The sequence below is a fragment of the Anomaloglossus baeobatrachus genome, chromosome 1 (assembly GCF_048569485.1).
Source record: "Anomaloglossus baeobatrachus isolate aAnoBae1 chromosome 1, aAnoBae1.hap1, whole genome shotgun sequence".
Taxonomy (NCBI): Eukaryota; Metazoa; Chordata; class Amphibia; order Anura; family Aromobatidae; genus Anomaloglossus; species Anomaloglossus baeobatrachus.
The window spans coordinates 391,128,741-391,151,240 of NC_134353.1; the positions used below are offsets into that span (position 1 = coordinate 391,128,741).

The 22,500-nt window shown below is 48.8% G+C and overlaps 1 protein-coding gene across 2 annotated transcripts in view; it reads right to left on the reverse strand.

Annotated features, from left to right (window-relative positions):
- Positions 1 to 22,500, reverse strand: part of LOC142315539 (BTB/POZ domain-containing protein 2-like) — a 148,540-nt gene that overhangs the window by 34,144 nt on the left and 91,896 nt on the right. For both annotated transcript variants that reach the window (XM_075352555.1, XM_075352556.1), the window contains one exon: positions 17,928 to 18,125. In XM_075352555.1, coding sequence (XP_075208670.1) covers positions 17,928 to 18,125 — 198 coding nt within the window. The remainder of the gene's footprint in view (positions 1 to 17,927; positions 18,126 to 22,500) is intronic.

The following is a 22,500-nucleotide window of genomic DNA, read 5'->3' on the forward strand; positions in this document are numbered from 1 at the left end:
GAGGTGCCCCCGAATCTGTTTTATTTGGACTTGCCGTGTGCTGTTCCTGTATTCCTGTTAGTAAACCTGTTGGATCATCCTCGGCCTGTTGTCTCTCTTTGCTCTGATGTACACCCCGTCACAAACTGGTGGCAGCGGCGGGATCAGAGCAGAAGAAATGGAGGACAACAGCCAATCGACGTCTGAAACCAGAACCTCAGGATACAGGAACTGGACTGTGGCGAGTCTACAAACAAAGGCCCGTGAATTAGGTGTCGGCTACAAAGGACTCTCTAAGGAGCAACTAATTGAGGCATTGGAACACGCTTGCCTGCAAGATGGCACCGAGGAACAATTTCCACAGCAAGGGGAGCAAAGACGGGAGCCGGAGGTGAATACCCCAAAAAGTCAATGGGTTGTGTGGTACAAGGAAAAGATGGCACTGCTTGGAGATGAGGCCACCATAGAAGATAAGAGGGAGGCCATGCGTGGAGCTGAAGAGAAGGAGCGCAGGATGGAGGAGATGGCATTGCTGGATAAGCAGCTCGCTGTGGAAGCCGCGAGAGGTTCCAGACAGACTGTAACCCCAGCACCCATCATGAGGGAACTTCCCAGAGTGTCCCGCAAAGACTTCAAGCAGTTTAATGAGGCTGCTGGTGACATTGAGGGCTTCTTCCAGGACTTTGAGCATCAGTGTCGATTAATGGAAGTCCCAGAAAGGGAGCGCGTCCGGCATCTGGTTGGGCTCTTAGAGGGTGGAGCTGCTGCAGCCTATAGAGCTATGGACCCTCGGTGGAACTGTGAGTATGCGGATATTAAACAGACTATTCTAGAACATTATGCTGTAACGCCAGACACTTACAGGACTCAGTTCCGTACTCTAGCATGTGATGAGGAAGTGTCCTTCAAGATGTATGCCCACAAACTCAAACATCTGTGGCATCGTTGGTTGGAGGCAGAGGAGGCCTTAACCTTGGAGACCGTCCTCCAGGTCCTCCTAAAAGAGCAGTTTTACTTCAAGTGCCCCGCTGAGATCCGGGAATGGGTGCGTGAAAGGAGACCAGCCACTGTGGAGGAAGCTGCAGCTCTAGCTGATGAGGCTCTCACCATCAAGCCTCAGTGGAAAAAACTACTACCCAGTGAGAAAAAAACACCAACCCCCCAACGCTGGTGGCCCCTGGTCCTTCTGGCCCCAATGTTCACCATCACCCTAGACCGTCAACTCATGGGGACCTTCGTGTGACTGTGCCTCGCATTACTCATGCTCCACCTTTGGGAATACGACGCGGAGGAAGAATCCCAGAGCGCAGATGTTATGGATGTGGGCAGCCTGGGCACATGCAATTCCAATGTCCAGGTGTTCGTAGACAGAACAGCTACAGACCGCCTTTGCCTGTTCATTACCTACAGACACCTTCACCAGGAGAAGAGCTGGATTCTGTGCCTGATGACTTGCCAAGTGACTCAGATATCCTGGCTCCCCTACCCGGAGTCTATGGGGTGCGAGCTCCAGCCACCTGTTCTTCTGATCTTCAGGACAAACATCTACAGGAGGTCGTGCTGGATGGCCAAAAAGTTGTTGGCTTCCGTGACACTGGGGCTTTCCTCACCATAGCCGATCCCCGAGTAATTCAACCACAAGCAATTCAAAAGGGACCAGGAATTGCCATTGAACTGGCAGGACCTTGTCAAGTATCTCTGCAGCCAAGGTGGCCGAGGCCTTGGTTATTATTTTTACCAGAGTAGGATTCCCCAGTGAGATCTTGTCGGACCAAGGCTCCCAGTTTATGTCAGAGTTGGTCCAATGTCTGTGGCGCACCTGTGGAGTACGAGCGATCCGAACGACCCCGTATCATCCCCAAACAAATGGACTTTGTGAACGATTCAACGGCACTCTGAAGAATATGCTGAGGGCCTTCACGGACCGAGATTCAGACTGGGAGAAGTACCTACCCCATCTCTTGTTTGCCTATCGGGAAGTTCCCCAGGAGTCCACTGGGTTCTCCCCCTTTGAACTACTCTATGGAAGAAAGGTCCGAGGACCCTTAACCCTGCTCAAGGAATACTGGGAGGGGCAAGTTGAAGATACAGGAACCCCTGTTGTCCCTTATGTCCTAAAGCTGCGAGAAACCTTGGCCCAACTTGCTAGTTTTGCACAGAGTCATTTGCGTATGGCTCAAACCAGACAGAAGACATGGTATGACCGTAACGCACGCTATCGGGAGTTTTTTAGAAGGACAACAAGTCTTAATGATTGTTCCCCATCGGCAGAATAAACTGCAGACCACATGGGAGGGTCCCTTCCGGGTTCTCAGAAAACTGAATGATACCAATTACCTTCTTGCTTTAGATGATCAGGGGCTAAGGCAAAAGACTGTCCATGTGAATATGATTAAGGAGTACCATGACCGGAACATTCCAATGATAGCAAGCTGTCGGTTGGCTTCAGAAGATGGTCAAGAGGATGAGGACTCTCTACCTGATCTCGTGGAAGCAGCGAGAGCCCCATCCACTGTGGAACAGGTTCCCCTGGGAGATTACCTGTACTCCTTACAGAAAATCCAGATGCTGGAAGTGCTTCAACAGAGACGGGCTGCTTTCTCATCCCAACCAGGTCGAACCACCGTCACCCAACATCATGTGGACACTCAGGGCATCCGTCCCATACAACTGGCTCCTTACCGGGTACCTGAATCAGTTCGAAACACCATGCAGCACGAACTGGAGGAGATGTTACAGCTTGGGGTAATCCAGGCCTCCCATAGCCCTTGGGCCTCCCCTGTGGTGTTAGTACCCAAGAAGGATGGGAGTACTCGATTTTGTGTGGACTATCGGCGACTAAACGACCATACCGTCAGCGATCCTTACCCAATGCCTCGTATTGACGAACTTCTAGACCGACTGGCTGGGTCCCGATATGTCACTACCTTGGATCTCAGTAAGGGATACTGGCAGATCCCTCTAACGGATGAAGGGAGAGAACGGTCCGCTTTTATAACCCCCTTTGGTCTGTATGAATTTCTAAGCATGCCTTTTGGAATGAAAAATGCCCCGGCCACCTTCCAGAGAATGGTGGATCAGATCCTCCGGGGATGTGATGACTTTGCTTGTGCCTACTTGGATGATATCGCCGTCTTCAGCCACACATGGGAGGAACATCTGAATCAAGTAGCCGTTATTCTGGACCTGATTCTGGCAGCCGGCCTAACTATTCGACCCGATAAATGCCAATTGGGGATGGGGGAAGTCCAGTACCTAGGACATAGAGTGGGAGGAGGGAAGCTCCGACCTGAGCCTGCCAAAATCCAGGCTATTAGAGACTGGCCTGTACCCCAAACTAAGAAACAAGTTATGGCTTTTCTGGGCACTGCCAGTTATTACCGAAAATTTGTTTCTCATTTCAGTACTGTGGCCAAGCCTCTTACCGACCTGACCAAGAAAACAATGCCCCGGCTGGTGATCTGGACTCCAGCCTGTGATGAGGCTTTTAACCGGCTGAAGGATGCTTTGATCTGCGATCCTGTCCTGGCTGCTCCAGACTACAAGAGGAGATTCATTGTGCAAACGGATGCCTCTGCTTATGGACTGGGAGCTGTCCTCAGCCAGGTGAATGCAGCTGGGGACGAGCACCCCATCGCCTATCTCAGCCGGAAACTGCTGGACCGAGAAGTGGCCTATGCAACTGTTGAGAAGGAATGTCTGGCTGTAGTGTGGGCCCTTAAGAAACTACGGCCGTATCTGTATGGACGGGAATTCACTGTGGTTACTGATCACAATCCCCTCACCTGGCTGAACAGAGTCTCTGGGGACAATGGACGCTTACTGCGATGGAGCCTGGCTCTGCAGCCCTATAACTTTACCATACAATATAGAAGGGGCAGCCAACACCAAAATGCAGATGGACTGTCCAGGCAAGAGGAGCCTTGAGTCCTGTCAGCCATGCCTGCGTGTACTTAACCAGCGACCTGTAGAGGTCCCTAGTACGTACACAAGTTGGGAGGGGAAGGAATTGTCATGATGTATTTTACCTTCTCACTGTATTTGCTGTAATACTAGGTCAGGATGTGATGTCACTTTCCTTTGGTTGTACTTACTGAACACTTTGAAATGTCTTGGGATGTAAGTAACCATACCTTCCCCCCATCTCCTGTGTCTCTGGGCCCATAATGCAATTATCTCTTGTCCACACAGCCAGGGGAACTTCTCATTGTTTCGTAAGCAGTGGATAACGCCAACTACACAAACCTGTAGACATCTCGGAGCCAACCTTCTAGAATCTTCTAGTGGGCCCAACCATTGCATAGACCCCTACCCTTGAGGGGCGGGCCCACGAGCTCAGACAATATACTCCTGTTTCTAAATGCAGTTGGGAGTTGAGTTTTTGAAGAGGAAGGGAGCGAGATCTGAATCTGCGGACAGACCTCGCCGTCCAGTGGATTGTGTGGGATTTCTGGGACTCTGAAAAGGACTATTACGTTGTGATCTGGCACTTTGGATTATCGGGAGGTGCCCCCGAATCTGTTTTATTTGGACTTGTCGTGTGCTGTTCCTGTATTCCTGTTAGTAAACCTGTTGGATCATCCTCGGCCTGTTGTCTCTCTTTGCTCTGATGTACACCCCGTCACAGAGAAAAGTGTTTTGAACCAGCGTATTCCCCTGAGTATTAACTCATGCACTGCTATGTGAGACGCCGGAAAAATAGGAACGTACGAGGAACGGTATTGTATTCGTACGTTGGACGTCGCAGTATGTCCTTATTGCATAGTAGGGAAGTGGGAAGAGGGTTCAGTTGGATGTGGCCAATCCAGCTAGAGCACTGTATACTCTGTTCAAGAAGGGATTGTTTTTTAGTAGGAGCTGAGAACGCTGTCACCCTAGTTACAAAAAAAAACAAAACGGAAAAAAAATATAAAAGATTGCAAAAAGTTGTGTAAAATCGTTGGACTACCACTAGATGGCAGGCTGCAACCCATGTACTGAAGTTCAGATTAATCTCCAGTGAGAGTATCCTGGAGAACAAAGACCTCATTCACTGTCTGTTGCTGTTTGTAGAATCACTAAATGTTTTTCTCTAGCGGTGCCTCATTGTTCTGCTCTAGAAGTCATTATATCTGGTGCTAATCATATCTCTCCTTTGTATGCTGAAATGCAAATTTCCAGGCACTAAAAGTATCCCTGGTTTACTACGTAGTTCCAGCCACTCCCAGTACACCCAGGGAGTCACAACATGGATGCTGCACCCGGAAGTCAGGTGCATGGAACTTCCTGTGGCAGCCGTCTTGCTACACCCACTGATGGCAGTACACCTCATAAGCCACACCCCTCGCAATGGCTCTTTGTTCAAAAGCTCTCCACCCATCCCCGGTGGGAGGTGTTCTGTGGTATAAATGACTAACATATTTGAATAAGTATAAATAGTATATTTGTTTACTCAGCTATCCCATAAATGCAAGTCAAAGATAAGTAAGTGAAACTTTTACAGAATTTTCTGTTCACATAAAATCAATTGGTATTTTAGAAGTCCTGCAGCATTATATCATAAAATAAAATAGAGGAAGGTAAATATATACATCTTTGTACTGTGTTAGTTACTTTAAAACAAAAATTGTAAACGACTTACCCATACTGATGTCAAAATGTATCAAATCCATTTGTAAAAAGGAATTAGGAAAAATGTATAATGCATCCAATGTAGATATGGGTAATGGATGTGTTCACTGCTACGTCTTTGTTATAACAAAGGATGAGTTTTTTTTTTTATTCTTCCTCTCTCGCTTTTAAGAGACAAGGATGGAATGTGTCTTTCCTCAATAGTGACGTAAGTTTGGTTTAATCCTTGGAGTTCAGGATTTCACATTTTTAGTTTGCTGTTTATACCTGAATAGGGAATATTAAATTTTATGGGATGTGCGATATAATTTGTGTTGTTTTTGTTTTTTAATGGCGATTTATTTGAACAATATATTTTTATTTTGTGACTATCACCTTTTCTGTTTTTATGATTATTTCTAAACAATTCATATATTTTTGCAAGTTAGTTGCCCAGTCATAGCTGTCATTTCATCATGTCTCAGTTGTTTTTACTATGAAAGGTTTTTCTTTTCTTTATGGATACAGTGTTTATTGTAAGGTTTTTAAAATTTCCCAGTAATGTATAGTGTTGTGAGATGTACGTTATTTTCAGTGTTTGTTCATTTTAGGTTTTAGTATGTGGCTAATTTATTACCTGCTGTTTTATTTTTTCTTTTAGGGAATACCAGTATACAAATGCTGAATTTTGCCATATTGGTAAATAAACAATTAAACAAGGGGGGAATAAGGTATTAATTATATTCTCCAGTTTCTTGGAGGGCGCAGCAGGCATATTAGATAGGTTTTGAAGCTGACCTTTTTCCCATAGGTTATGTTTATTAGATTACTATGAGGTATATCTGTTAACTGAAATAGGAAAGTCTTGTCTTATATGTTTATTTGTTTGTTTATTTATTTAGTATTCTCAGTCATGTGAGGTATAGATGACCACTAACTGTATTATGATCAGAGATGAAGTTATAAGAATGATCTAATGTATATTTTTTAGTTTTTGTTTTTATAGATGAAACCAGATGGTGGTCGATTCTGCACTGGATATGCTGCTGTTTACACCACATGAGGTAGTCTAAATTCGACCACTCCCTCCAATCCTATTGATACAGGAGACAGTGATGCATTAAATGCCTCTCTTGATGGGTAGAACAGGAGTGGGTAAGAGTCTTTAGAGGTGTATGTAGGTTGTAGATTTTTTTTTCCTGTTGTCAAATGAATTAGGTATGCCGAAAAGAAAGTCTAGATCTGAGCTGATGGATTCGGATGGAGATCCTCGCACAGGTGCAGCTGACCAAGAAGCAGTGAACGGGCCTAGAGTTGAGAGTCTTTCACCAATACCGACCATGCCTTGGTGACAATGGTCACGTCAGTGACTTCTGTCACTCCTTGTGTTCTTAAATCCCTACAGGAACAAGCAAAACAACAAGGAATGGACTGTGACATGCAGGGAGCCAGCTGACTGAGGAAGGTCTGTGGATAAAGGGTGGTAAGCTTTCTCTGCCATGAGAGCTCTTCTTAATGATGGCCCAGGTAACATCTGTGAAAGACAATTGTCAGTGTGTGCTTTGGTGACGCCAGGGTTCAGTACCCAGGTGGGCAGATTCACCCAGTCTTGTGAGACAAGTGCCTAGAACGAAGTGAGAAAAAAAAACTGTAAAGAGTCCGTAGAAACACCCTGCACCTACTCTACCCATTCTTAGAGACTGCAAACTGATTATAGATGTATATCATGAGCACGTTGTATGCAAGTCTGTGCGTGTTGTGTAAATTTCTTTCCAGGTTTGGTCAGAGGCATTCCAGTGCAGAAAACGACATTATTGTTGAGAAGCACATGAAGGTGGTATGTAAAGAAAAATGTGTTTACAAAAAGTGTATATTTTATAGAAAAGTGGAAACTAGTAAATCGTGTATAAAATGTATATGTTTTGTTTCCTTTTTGTAATAAACAGGTTTTTATGTAAGATGTTTTTGGTTTAGCATAGACATGTATATTTTTATATAATTGACTGAATAGTGTGATAAACAGGTGTATTCTCCAATTCCAGATCTTAAATCAGAGCTATTAACATATGGTCTCCAGTCAGGAAACTGATTGATCCTAAAGGACAAGCGAGAAAGAGCCATGAGTCAACACTAGATGAGCTGATCCAACCACAGAAACATCTATGGATCCACGCCTCGCATTGTAGAAGGGTTAATCAACCAGAGCTGCACTGAGCGTTCTGCTCATACTTATCCTTTTCAGAAAACCCTGTACAGTTTTAGACCAGCATTGCCAGAACAGTTAGAAGAGAGGACTTAGAGAACCTTGAGACATGGGAAAGTCCAACTACAAAGGGTGAGGACTCGCCTAGGAGTCCTTGGTCTCAAACCGGTGAAGAAAACCCCTTTCCCCTTTCCGCCCATGTTTCAACGTTCAGTTAGGCAGGTTTTTCAACAGATCTTTCTACCTCTCTTCCTAAGGGAACACAGTACCCTTAGAATTCAGAAATGGCAGAAATAAGTCTTTAGGGGGGACTGTTGAGGATAAAGAATTGAGTATCCAAAAATACTTAATTCAGCCATTTCATAGACTCAGTTATATAGTTCAGTAGATGTGAACTAATACACATATTTGTGAATGCTTTTGTTTCTTACTAACATGTATATATGTATATTGCATATTCAGTGTATTTTCCTTAAACTCAGTATATACTAGGATATATATATATATATATGTATAGCTTGAAGATGGCCACCATTTCCTGTTCTCCACCCAAGACAGATCGACAAAGAAATTCCTGAAGCCTGGACTGTCCAATCCAAGAAGGATATGTAGATCTCTCTACCTCATGAAGCCCTGACCTACGATACTTGATTGGACTAAAACTTTCGTTCACACCCCCTTACTGTTTGGTCTAGAGTTTCTTTCAAACAATAAAGAACACACTTGGTCAAGAGCCAGTCATGGAGATAGACATAACTGACTTGCTGTGCAGTTATTTTTCATTCTCGTGTGCACACATGACATTTTTAATTAGAAGCAGCAGCCGGATATCGAGAGATCCTTTGAGTCTCATCATCATCGTCATTCTGACCTTGACACCCTCATCCTGCTCATATACTCTCCATGCAGCTCATATACTCCCCAGCCTGCTATATACCCTCATCCTGCTCATATACTCCCCAGCTTGCTCATATACTCCCCAGGCTGTTCATATACTCCCCAGGCTGTTCATATACTCCCCAGGCTGTTCATATACTCCCCAGGCTGTTCATATACTCCCCAGGCTGTTCATATACTCCCCAGGCTGTTCATATACTCCCCAGGCTGTTCATATACTCCCCAGGCTGTTCATATACTCCCCAGGCTGCTCATATACTCCCCAGGCTGCTCATATACTCCCCAGGCTGCTCATATACTCCCCAGGCTGCTCATATACTCCCCAGGCTGCTCATATACTCCCCAGGCTGCTCATATACTCCCCAGGCTGCTCATATACTCCCCAGGCTGCTCATATACTCCCCAGGCTGCTCATATACTCCCCAGGCTGCTCATATACTCCCCAGGCTGCTCATATACTCCCCAGGCTGCTCATATACTCCCCAGGCTGCTCATATACTCCCCAGGCTGCTCATATACTCCCCAGGCTGCTCATAATAAACCCCTATCCTGACCTTATACCCCCACCATCCTGGTGTATGGCTGCATCCTGTGGCACATAAAAAAATAAACGTTCATACTCACCTCACCTCACTCCCTGCAGCACCGCTCCTCTTACCGTCTATGTCAGCGGCAGCGACGCTGAATGCAGCCGTCCTCCTGCGGCATCGCGATGTCCTCCGGTGGTCTGTGCTGGCGGCTGCGTGTGGAAACGTGCGCACAGCGATGATGTCATCGCTGTGCACGCCGCTAGTCACAAGTCAGCTGACCGGCACAGACATGAGACCGCGGTGCTGCAGGGGAACGGTGAGTAATGTGTACTGATTCACTGCCCCCCGCACTGATGATGATGTTCGGGGGGCAGTGAATACAGCCGCACATGATCACTCCAGGCTGCAGTTGCCAGGGGTGATCATGCGGGCCGGCTGTTTATTCCCTATCACCCCGCCCACCTGTCAGCGCCGACTTCATCGCTGAGAGATGGGCGGGAGGATGGGCGTGCATATTAAATGAGCGGGCCCACGTGGTCACGGCAGGCTGCTCCAGCTTGCTCGTGCCCTCGATGACTCGCTCCACCGCAGCACCCACATTCCCCGCAGCCACAGTCAGACCACAAGACGCACCCCCAACTTTCCCCCAACATTTTGGGGGAAAAAAGTGCGTCTTATGGTCCGAAAAATACGGTAATATCTTAATTAATCTTTAAAACTGTCAGAGGTCATTTTTTTTTTTTTTTAAAAAAAGGCAGAAAGGTGCCAATTCATTGAAGCTAGTGTGACGCCCTGGCCTAGTCAGGTAGTCACAGACACAACATCATACAACCCCCCTTCCCTGGACAGGTCACACCAGTCACAGATTAAATCCTTGTTGCCACCCTCCAGGGTTGATGTCCACACCAGGTGGGGCGGAGCCAGGCAGTTGAACCCGCCCACCGAGGAGTTCACAGGCCTGGAGGCGGGAAAACACAGTAGTCAGTCCAGTGGTGGTCGGTAGAGAGTGAGGAGTGAAACTGTTGGTGTCTGGGTTGGAACCCAGGCACATCCAGCAAGGTAGGCAGATGGTGGTGTCCGTATGCAGGAGTTGGTTACGGTCAGCAGAACCGTAGGACCGGGGTCGGGCGGTGGCCTGCCGGTACCGAACCGGGGAGCAGATTGGAGCCAAGCACCAGGCAGGGTACTCAGACCCCGACTAGGCTTGAAGCCATCCTTTAGTCAAATTTACTGATTGCGGTCTGGACCTCAGGGGTTCATTCCCACCCAAGTCCCGATTGAAGGCAACAGCCCAACCGTTCCGGATAAGCACCACCGCCAAGGGCCAGAGATCCATAGGGCCAGCGTCTGCGGGCAAACGGGCTCCTCCGACACGTATACGCCGGGGAGCGGACTACCGGTGCCCAGGCATTGGAGTCAAGATACAAAACACAGGTGCAGGAAACGACAGCCACCATCAACCCATCCAGGGAGAACACTGCAGCCGGCTGCGGGCCCCGTCCATCCAGCCGTTTGGTTTACCAGAGACTCTGTCCATCTGTGTCTGAGTGAGTACACCTGTGCCATCCGGCACCGCGCTGTGCTGCACCGCAACACTGCACCCTGCAAACCCATCCTACTGAACTCTCCCTCCTACCGGGCCCCGGGACCAACAGCCTCTACCCACGGAGGGGTCAACACCTAGCTGCTCCCCACCATCGCTCCCGGGAACCCCGTCACCAGCAGCGGTGGTGCCCACCATCACCACAACCCGTGGGTGGTGTCACAAACTCTATATATCCCAAAAATAAATACAATCCCCCTTTTCACTCATGGGCGAGGAGCGCTGCTCGAGCCCCAGGTCCGGCCCACTCGAGCACCGAGGAGAAGGCACCGGATCCGAGCGCGATCTCCCCGAGCAGCCCCCGTGATGGGGAAGCTGGACCCGCCCCCGACACTAGCATTTTGCACACCATAAATAATGAGTGGCATGCTGCAAAACGATGCTCTAAACTAAGAGGCGCCCGTCACTAGATGACTTTGGTGCATCACCAGCGCGCGCCTCATTGGATATGGTTCTCCGAAAAATGGAGTAAAATGCCAAACAGAATGTACGCTGCCACTTTTGATGAATTTGTCACACACCTCAGCTCAGACAGAAGTTGTGTGAAAACAACAAGAATAGCTAAATGTTTTTGTGCAACTTTACATTGTACAAAAATGTTGCAACTTTTCAAAAAAGTGTTAGGCTACATTCACACTTGCGTTGTTTTGCATCAGTCACAATCCGTCGCCTTGAGCAATTACGGTATCCTGCAAAATATTTTGCAGGATTCGTTTTTTTTCCCCATAGACTTGTATTATGGACAGATGTGACTAATGGCATTGCATTGCATCCGCCACGAATGACTGACCGCCGGCCGGAAAAAATGCAGAATGTAACTTTTTTTGGAGCGGCAAAAAAAATGCACTCCGCTGGATTCCCTCGCAATCCGTCAAGAGCTATAATGGCTGTCTATGGTGCTGGATCCCGCCGTAATCCGTCACATGATGGGAACTAGTGCTGGATTCCGTCATGCTCTACTGAGCATGCCCAGCATGTTTGGCACACACATTGGGCTGCCAAATACACAAATACGTCAAAAAATGGACGCACAGCGGATGTAACGGATGCGACGAATCAGTTTTTTCACAGGATTCCTGTGAACGGAATCCTGTGAAATAACATATCCGTTCCATCAGTTGACATCTAAAAAACTACGGATCCGTCGCAACGACGGACCTGACGGATTTAAAACGCCAGTGTGAATGTAGCCGTATACCCCAGAACTTCGATGCAAACACTTTAATGAATAGAGGCCAAAATCTCCTGTATATACATAGATTTATTGGGAGTTTTCTGGCTTTGAAAAAACACCTGTCCCTTCTGGCTGCAGTTTGTTAAAAATAAAACAAAATTGTACTTTTCTCACTGCTCCCAGTGGTTTATTTTGTCACCACTATTAACCCCTTCAGCCCCAAGCCTATTTTGACCCTAAAGACCAGGCCATTTTTTGCAATTCTGACCAGTGTCACTTTATGAGGTTATAACTCTGGAACGCTTCAGCGGATCCCGGTGATTCTGAGATTGTTTTTTCGTGACATATTGGGCTTCATGTTAGTGGTAAATTTAGGCCGATATTTTTTGCGTTTCTTTGTGGAAAAAAACGGAAATTTCGCGAAAATTTTGTAATTTTTAAACTTTGAATTTTTATGCTCTAAAACCAACGAGACATATGACACAAAATAATTAATAAATAACATTTCCCACATGTCTACTTTACATCAGAACAATTGTGGGGAAAAAAAAAAAATGTAAGGAAGTTATAGGGGTTCAAAGTTTATGAGCAATTTCTCATTTTTACAACAAAATTTACAAAGCCACTTTTTTTTAGGGACCACATCACATTTGAAGCGATTTTGAAAGGTCTACACGACACAAAACACCCAAAAGTGACACCATTCCAAAAACGGCACCCCTCAGGCTACTCAAAACCACATTCAAGAAGGTTATTAACCCTTCAGGTGCTTCACAGTAACTAAAGCAATGTGGAAGGAAAAAATGAACATTTTACTTTTTGCAACAAAAATGTTAATTTAGCCTCAAATATTGCATATTCACAAGGGTAGCAGGATTAAATGAACCCCCAAAATTTGTTGGGCAATTTCTACTGAGCCCGCAGATACCTCATATGTGGCGAAAAATCACTGTTTGGGCGCACGGCAGGACTCGGAAAGGAAGGAGCGCCATTTGACTTTTTTGAACAGAAAATTAGCTGGAATCGTTAGCCGCACCATGTTGCGTTTGGAGAGCCCCTGAGGTGCCGAAACAGTGGAGCTCCCCCACATGTGACCCCATTTTGGAAACTAGACCCCTCATGGAATTTATCTAGATGTTTATTGAGCACTTTGAACCTCTGGGGGCTTCACAAATGTTAATAGAGTTGAGCCGTGAAAATAAAAAAAAAATTTTTACAACAAAATTGTTACTTCAACTAGGTAGCTTTTTTTTCCACAAGGGTATCAGGAAAAATTGCACCATAAAATGTATTGTGCAATTTCTCCTGAGTACACAGACACCTCATATGTGGTGGAAATAAAATGTTTGGGCGCACAGCAGGGCTCGGAAGGCAAGGAGCGTCATTTGACGTTTCAAACGCAAAATTGTCTGGGATAATCAGCGTATTCCATGCTGTGTTTGGAGACCCCCTGAGAAGCCGAAACAGTGGAGCTCCCCCACATGTGACCCCATTTTGGAAACTAGACCCCCATGGCATAGAAAAAAAAAAACAGCGGCAGATGGGGGGGCGGCAGATGGGGGGGCAGCGGCATATAAAGGGAGCATCTGTGATTGTGAGACGGCGGCTGGGATAGGGTGGGGGCGGATGGGAGAGGGCGCAGTGGATGCAGGAGCGGCAGAGGATGGGGGGAGGGGGGATGGGTGGGAAGGGGAGTGGGAGGTGAGATTGGGGATACTTACCCTACAGGATGGATCTAGGCAGCTGGATCACAGGAGATTAAGGAGGCAGCAGATCAGGGAGGGTGAGAGGTGGGGGAGGGAGCGCAGCGCAGATCACGGGGGTGAGAGGTGAGCAGAGCACAGATCACGGGGGTGAGAGGTGAGGGAGAGCGGACAGCAGATCACGGGGGTGAGAGGTGAGGGAGAGCGGACAGCAGATCACGGGGGTGAGAGGTGAGGGAGAGCGGACAGCAGATCACGGGGGTGAGAGGTGAGGGAGAGCGGACAGCAGATCACGGGGGTGACGGGGGAGGGAGAGCGCACATCACGGGGGTGACGGGGGAGGGAGAGCGCACATCACGGGGGTGACGGGGGAGGGAGAGCGCACATCACGGGGGTGACGGGGGAGGGAGAGCGCACATCACGGGGGTGACGGGGGAGGGAGAGCGCACATCACGGGGGTGACGGGGGAGGGAGAGCGCACATCACGGGGGTGACGGGGGAGGGAGAGCGCACATCACGGGGGTGACGGGGGAGGGAGAGCGCACATCACGGGGGTGACGGGGGAGGGAGAGCGCACATCACGGGGGTGACGGGGGAGGGAGAGCGCACATCACGGGGGTGACGGGGGAGGGAGAGCGCACATCACGGGGGTGACGGGGGAGGGAGAGCGCACATCACGGGGGTGACGGGGGAGGGAGAGCGCACATCACGGGGGTGACGGGGGAGGGAGAGCGCACATCACGGGGGTGACGGGGGAGGGAGAGCGCACATCACGGGGGTGACGGGGGAGGGAGAGCGCACATCACGGGGGTGACGGGGGAGGGAGAGCGCACATCACGGGGGTGACGGGGGAGGGAGAGCGCACATCACGGGGGTGACGGGGGAGGGAGAGCGCACATCACGGGGGTGACGGGGGAGGGAGAGCGCACATCACGGGGGTGACGGGGGAGGGAGAGCGCACATCACGGGGGTGACGGGGGAGGGAGAGCGCACATCACGGGGGTGACGGGGGAGGGAGCGCACATCACGGGGGTGACGGGGGAGGGAGCGCACATCACGGGGGTGACGGGGGAGGGAGAGCGCACATCACGGGGGTGACGGGGGAGGGAGCGCACATCACGGGGGTGACGGGGGAGGGAGCGCACATCACGGGGGTGACGGGGGAGGGAGCGCACATCACGGGGGTGACGGGGGAGGGAGCGCACATCACGGGGGTGACGGGGGAGGGAGCGCACATCACGGGGGTGACGGGGGAGGGAGCGCACATCATGGGGGTGACAGGGGAGGGAGCGCACATCACGGGGGTGACGGGGGAGGGAGCGCACATCACGGGGGTGACGGGGGAGGGAGCGCACATCACGGGGGTGACGGGGGAGGGAGCGCACATCACGGGGGTGACAGGGGAGGGAGCGCACATCACGGGGGTGACAGGGGAGGGGGCGAGTAGCCGATCACGGGGGTGAGAGGTGGGGAGGAGCGGGCAGCACATAACGGAGAAGAGGGGGCGCGCAGCATAAAACGGAGGGGAGGGGACGGGCAGCACATAACGGAGGAGAGGGGGCGGTGCCGGGCAGCACATAACGGAGAGGGGGCGGGGCCGGGCAGCACATAACGGAGGAGGAAGCGGGCAGCCGATCTCGAGTGGAGGGGGCTGGCAGCACATCACGGAGGTGAGGGGACGAGCAGCCGATTACGAAGGAAAGGGGCCGGGCAGCAGATCGGGGGAAACCGGTGGCACTGTGGCAGATGGAGGGCGGCGGCGGCGGATCGGGAGGTGTGGGGGTTAGGGTGCGGGCAGCAGATCGGATGGCAGATCGCGGAGGGCAGCGGCAGATCGGGAGGGGTGGGGGTGCGGGCAGCAGATCGGGTGGCAGATCGCGGAGGGCAGCGGCGGATCGGGAGGGGTGGGGGTGCGGGCAGCAGATCGGGTGGCAGATCGCGGAGGGCAGCGGCGGATCGGGAGGTGTGGGGGTGGGGGTGCGGGCAGCAGATCGGGTGGCAGATCGCGGAGGGCAGCGGCGGATCGGGAGGTGTGGGGGTGAGGGTGCGGGCAGCAGATACGAGGGGTGAGGGTGCGGGTGGCAAATCGCGGAGGGCAGCGGCGGATCGGGAGGCCGGTTTCATACAGTGCAATGGCAGCGCGGCAACTTCCGGGTCCCATGCTCCGGTCACATAACAGCATGGGACCGGAGCTTGTCGCCCTGCCATTGCACTGTGTACACTCACTGTGCTGGCGTGCTGCAGGGAATGGGAAGTGAAGCTGATGGGGCGGTCACCGGCAACAGGTCCACTGTGATTGGAGACAGCGGTCACAAGGCCGATCTCTCCAATCAGAGCTACTGGAGCTGGGGGAGGGTGATCCAGTGAGGTCACCCAGCTCCAGCCAATGGCCAGTGCTATAGATGCACTGGCCAGGGCTGGATTTCAATGTTTCAGTCACTTTAAGTGGCTGGAACATTACAGTAGCTGTGATTGGTTGACGAACGCCGCTCAACCAATCACAGCCTCCGTAGGTCCGGGGAGGAGGCACCACCCCTCCCGAGGTCAGGTACAGGTCCCCTCCTCCCCGAATCTGCGATTTATGCTAACTTTTCGCAGTCACCGGAGGCTCCGGTGCCGCGATTACGCCATGACGGAAAGATCCGTCCTTGGTCGTTAAGGCCCAGGGCACCATGACGGATCTTTCCGTCCATGGTCGTGAAGGGGTTAATGTCACGTCGACAGCGTTGCAGCCAGTCTGTGCACTCTACAGCTCTGTGAGGGTTGTGTGGTTACAGTAAAGGGAACCTGTCAGGTGCAATATGCAGTCAGAACCATGAGCCGCTCTGTGTGCATATTGCTACTCCCTGCCTAACCGTGCCAGCCTATAGTAGCATAGACAAAGCGATCTTTATAAAAAGTATTTCTAAAGATCCTTTATGATATGCTAATGAGCGCAGGGACTAGTCAGAGTTAGTTCCTGCGCTTATTCTGCCCTCTTAGCATGGTAAGGCTTGCTAACATCCTATTCAATGCCCACTGCCAGCGTGATCACCAGCGGTAATGTGCACACCTGTCCTCAGACGCCGGGCACTGCGCATGATCAGGTCACTGCACTTCCGGTCATGCACACTATGAAGCCGGGTGTATGTGTCCCAGCTTCAGAGAGGTCTAGTGAGCATGACCAGAAGTGCCGGGGACTCCTGATCATGCGCAGTGCTCGGCGTCTGAGGTTGTATCAACGGACAGGTATGCGCGTCACCGCTGGTGAGGACGCTGGCAGTGGGCATTGAATAGCATGTTAGTACGCCCCTGTGGGTGTGCTAACATGCTGGGAGGGTGGAATGAGTGCAGGAACTAACACCCTTGTGACTAGTCCCCTCGCTCATTAGCATATTATATAGAATCTTTAGAAATACATAAAGGGATCTTTAGAAAAAGTATGCTACTATAGGCTGGGACGTTTAGGCAGGGATTAGCAATACGCACCCAAAACTGCTAAACTGATAAAACAAATGGGGTGTGGCCCTCCCTCTTGGTGAGCTGGACATTTCATTCTGTGAATCCCCCTGACTGTGTGTGTCCTGTTGGGACCCGGTCGCTCTCAGCCCTTAGCCACATTGAGGCCTATCTTAGACCCATGGTAAGGTTTTAATATTAGAGAGTGTAGGTACTATCCCAACTGGGTACACCTTGACGTTTGGTGGGATAGCTTTATGCTTTTTTTGATCAAAAACAGTGTTTACTAAGTACCCTATGTTTATATGCACTATGCTTTTATTTAGTTACAGCAGGGTATGTTTTCACAATTTTTTTTTTCCTTGGTTTCTCTTTGTCTCATGGCCAGTGTGAACATGGTCTCACGGGTTCCATGTATACCATCTCATACTCCGGCTCACTTTTTTGTTTTTACGCAGGTTCCCTTTAAGCAGAGCCGCTGAGCTCAGTTATTGGCTGCAGCAGCGATACGTGTTATAGATGGGATATCATCACTGCAGCCAGTACAAAGGGACCGTAACGACAGTGGAGAGCTGGTGGTAGACCTCTGGTAGGCAAGTACTGCTGTATTTGTTATTTTATTTGGATAATAGCATTTGGGGGCCACGATTTGTGAATGTGGAAAATTCCTTTCAAAATCGTGACTGTCAAAATGAAACAGTAAGAAGAAAAAAAAAAAAAAAGCATATCAATAAGACAAGCCACCATCTACAGTATATACACAAACAATAGTTTAAATAAATTGCAATAAAGTATGTTTACTTTATGATACCTGCTGCAAATTCTTCAATAGTCATAAGTGGGAAACGGATAAGTGATAATGCTTTGCCAAGCGACTTCCGTTTGTTTTCTGAGGTTACTGGTTGCTGCTGCCTCTGGCACTCTGCCTCAGACCAGCGTACAACTGCATTAAAGAGTCTGATCTCGCGAATCCCTAATGTATCCCGTTCTAAGACTGCAACAAGGGTATCTGGAAAAAAGCACAAACATACCAGTGTGAATACAGTAGCCTTTTGTGTAGTCCATCCCACAGGTATGGTATTTTACTATTGTGTACTGACAATGCCGTCACATATTTGGTAAAAATGATTTTATTAAAGTAAAACAGGACGAAACTGAATGAAGATCAGAACATAAAAGTGCATTCAAGAAGTACAATGATTACAGCAGTAAGGAGGAATAGACATGAATTAATTGCGCGCCAGATTAGGAACCGGAGAACGACAAAAACTGTCAAAGGACATAAGGGTGCATTTATAGTGTGTGATGCCCAGCGACAAGGACAATGTCAAAATGTTTGCCAGTTGATTAATAGTCTGTTTACACAGGCAGGTAGACACTTCAGATGTGCATGCAATGATCAGTAATGATCAGTGTGCAAAGGCTGCCATTGTTCTCGGCAACGAAAGTCCTGTTTACAGTGGTACTGATGTTTGGAGCAAACCAAAAGATTTCACCCAATGAACGCTTGTAATCTCCATAGATTATGCAGGGGACGCAGGACGTATGCAGTTACGCTGCGCTACATAGTGCAGCGTAACTGCATGAAATACGCACACGTGCGCACAGCCTAAATCTGCATGACTATCACAAAATGATCATACCAAGAAATGCTCTTTCACAATATGCGTGCAGTTTAAATGCCCCTTTAGAAAAGAAAGATCAGAGAGGTAAAGGAGAGAGGGTAGAAAATGGGGGGACGGGGGGGGTGAAGGAAAAGCGGTACGGATTGATCAAAAGAGGCAAGGAGGGGCATAGTGTGCAAGTATACCAAACAATTACACAGGTCTGTAAAGGTTAAATTATTTGGAAAGTAAGGTTAGGTTTATATACTTTTGATCGTTGAACTCGATAAAAATATCTAAAAAGTTCCACCACATGCAGTTTGTACAGAACCTTGAGATGCATTTGGGTGCGGTGGAGTTTGACGTGGAGTTATGTTCTGAGAGGTCGTGGAGGGTCTAGGTGAATTTAATTCGGCTACGGAGTGTGATAAGCAACCCTAAAAAGATGCGTTTTTTGGGAGCGTCTAAAGTGGAATAAGTTGTGATTCTTGGGGTAAAACGTTGCAGAGGATTGGTGCAGCTCGGGAGAAGTCTTGGATCCGAGAGTGGGAGGTTCGGATTAGTGTGGATGTTACTCGAAAATCATTTACAGAGTGTAGGGAACGGGTAGGGTGGTAGACAGAGAAGAGGGTGGAGATGTAGGGGGGGTACAGAACTGTGGAGAGCTTTGTGGGTGAGAACAAGCAATTTGAGTTGGTTCCCTGTATATGGGCAGCCAGTGCAAGAACTGGCACAGAGAGGAAGCACCGAGTAGCGGTTAACCAGATAGGTGACCCTGGCTGCTGCATTAAGGATGGACTGTAGAGGAGAAAGTCTAGTTAGAGGAAGACCAATTAATAGAGAGTTACAGTAGTCAAGGCGGGAGTGGATCAGGGCCACGGTAAGGATTTTTGTCGTTTCCATTGTGAGAAAGGGGCAGATTCTAGAAATGTTCTTGAGATGCAAGCAACAAGAGCGGGCAAGACATTGTATATAGGAGGTGAAGGAGAGATTGGTGTCAAATATAACACCCAGACAGCGAGCCTGCTGCCTAGGAGTTATCGTGGTGCCGCACACAGAGAGTGAGATGTCAGGTTTAGAAAGGTTAGAAGGCGGAGGGAATAGAAGTAGTTCAGTTTTGGAAAGGTTAATTTTCAGATAGAGAGCAGACATGATGTTTCAAACTGTAGTCAGAGTCAATGGTGTTCTGTAGTACGCCAGAGTTGAGGTCAGGGGATGAGGTGAATAGTTGTGTCATCAGCTTAAAGATGGTAGTGGAAACCAAATCTACTTATGGTCTGTCTTATTGGGGCAGTGTACAGGGAGAAAAGAAGAGGGCCAAGGACTGATCCTTGAGGGACCCCAACAGTGAAAGGAAGAGGAGAGGATGTGGAGCCAGCAAATGATACGCTGAATGAGCGTATACACTTCTAGCACTGCTACATCTGAAACTCACAGCAAGCGCCATAGAACATGACGGCCCGCTGTGAGGTTGAGGCAGAGACTGAGCCGCGATCAGGGATGAAGTGACTTAGGTTAGCCACAGACACAGCTGGAGTCCTCCACCTGTGATGGCAAATCACCTGAGTGACATAACCGCTGCTCGCGTATCTAACTTCAGTCGCTGCCTGAACCTCACAGTGGGCAGTCATGTTCTATGGCTATAGAATATAAAGGAAACTTGCTCCAAGACGGACATTATTTCTTAATGTAATCATTATGAGACCCAGATAGAGCAAGAGATAATATCTAAAGCAAGCGTTACACGCTACAATTTATCTGACGATATGTCGGCAGGGTCATGGTTTCCATGACGCACATCTGGCATCGTTAGCGACGTCATTGCGTGTACATGCGACTCCGAACGATCGCAAATAGGTTGAAAATCGCTGATCGCTAACACGTCGTTCATTTTCAAAATATTGTTCGTCGTTTGGATCGCAGCAGACATATTGGTACGTTTGACACCCTGCCGACGACGAACAACATCCACACGACCGCCGTGGTCAAACAATATATCGCTGAATGATTTTGCGTCGCTTGTGCGATCGTTACATGTGATCGCTAATAAACGACCTATGTGCGATCTCGGTAAATCGTAACTACGATCTGGGCGTGTCACGTCGCTCATGAGATCGTAAAATAAATCGTAGCGTGTAACGGGGCCTTAACACTTTTGTGACAGACAACTAAGCATTTGCATCTGTTCATTACATAAATAATTATACCACTTCCCGATGTATTAGCGCCTGATCATCCAGTGGTAGCAATACACACTTAGTCCAGTTTCTAGTGGGGTAAATGAGAAAAATTGAGAAATCCATAAAGACATCTCTGGGGAGGGGACACATCACCCACCCTCACATTGAGCATATGGAAAGAATTATAACTAGGGAAGTGAGAGCTGACACTTCAACCTCAATGAAAGTAGGACCTCCCGCAGTGACCAGACAAAGGCTAGGATTCAGAGGTAGAGGAGTACACTTCCAAAGGAATCAGCTTCCACTGTTCAAAGAATTGTCTCAGACGCTCCGAAGCCTGTGGTCAGGGGTTAATATTAGGGTTTACATCAATCCGACATTTATGGAAAATAAATTTTTGGTGTCGTAATGAAGGGACAAACATATTGCGTTCACTCACATCACTTACAGCAAAGAAGGGCAGTAGTTGTACATCGCCCAGGCTAAAAACTAGTACTCTAGCAGGATACAGCTAAGCCCCCACTCAGTGGAGGCATCACAGGTGCAGGAGGAGCAAATCACACACACACTTCCAAACATGGAGGAGGCGATTGCTGGATGGTAAAGCACACTGATGGCTTGCATAGGCTATGGAAGCCGTCAGTGTGCAGTTTTATCATCCAGCAATCGCTCCCTCCATTTTTTGGAAGTGTGTGTGTGATGTGCTCCTTCTGCACCTGTGATGCCTCCGCTCAGTGGAGGCTTAGCTGCATCCTGCTAGAGTACTAGTTTTTGGCCTAGGTGATGTACAACTACTGCCCTTCTTTGCTGTAAGTAATGCTTAATTTTTGGAGGATATTTATTCCTCTTTTTGTTGCTATTTTTATATTCACTCACATCACCATGAGGCAAGCTGAGGAACACCTACTTAATATCGTTCAGATAGATTATGCTATCCATGATATGTTTCATCTCTATAGAAAGGTAAAATCTTGATAGGAAACATGACAACGATGTCTTCCACCTGAGAAATCCAGGGGCGAAGATCTCCTGAAAGTTGTGGATCTTATACAATTCTAAAAGACCTAGAACATTTCACAACCTGCTCCCATATAAGCTCACCAAGATCAGAGTTTGAGGTTCTGTCATTTGTCAGTCCTAAGGCCCCGTCACACTAAGCAACATCGCTAGCAACATCGCTGCTAACGAACAACTTTTGTGACGTTGCTAGCGATGTTGCTGTGTGTGACATCCAGCAACAACCTGGCCCCTGCTGTGAGGTCGTTGGTTGTTGCTGAATATCCTGGGCCATTTTTTAGTTGTTGCTGTCCCGCTGTGAAGCACAGATCGCTGTGTGTGACAGCGAGACAGCAACAACTAAATGTGCAGGCAGGAGGGAGCCGGCTTCTGCGGAGAATGGCAACCACAGTAAACATCGGGTAACCAAGAAGCCCTGTCCTTGGTTACCCGATATATACCTTTGTTACCAGCCTCCGCCGCTCTCACTGTCAGTGCCGGCTCCTGCTCTGTGCACATCTAGCTGCAGGACACATCGGGTTAATTAACCCGATGTGTGCTGTAGCTAGGAGAGCAGGGAGCCAGCGCTAAGCATTGTGCGCTG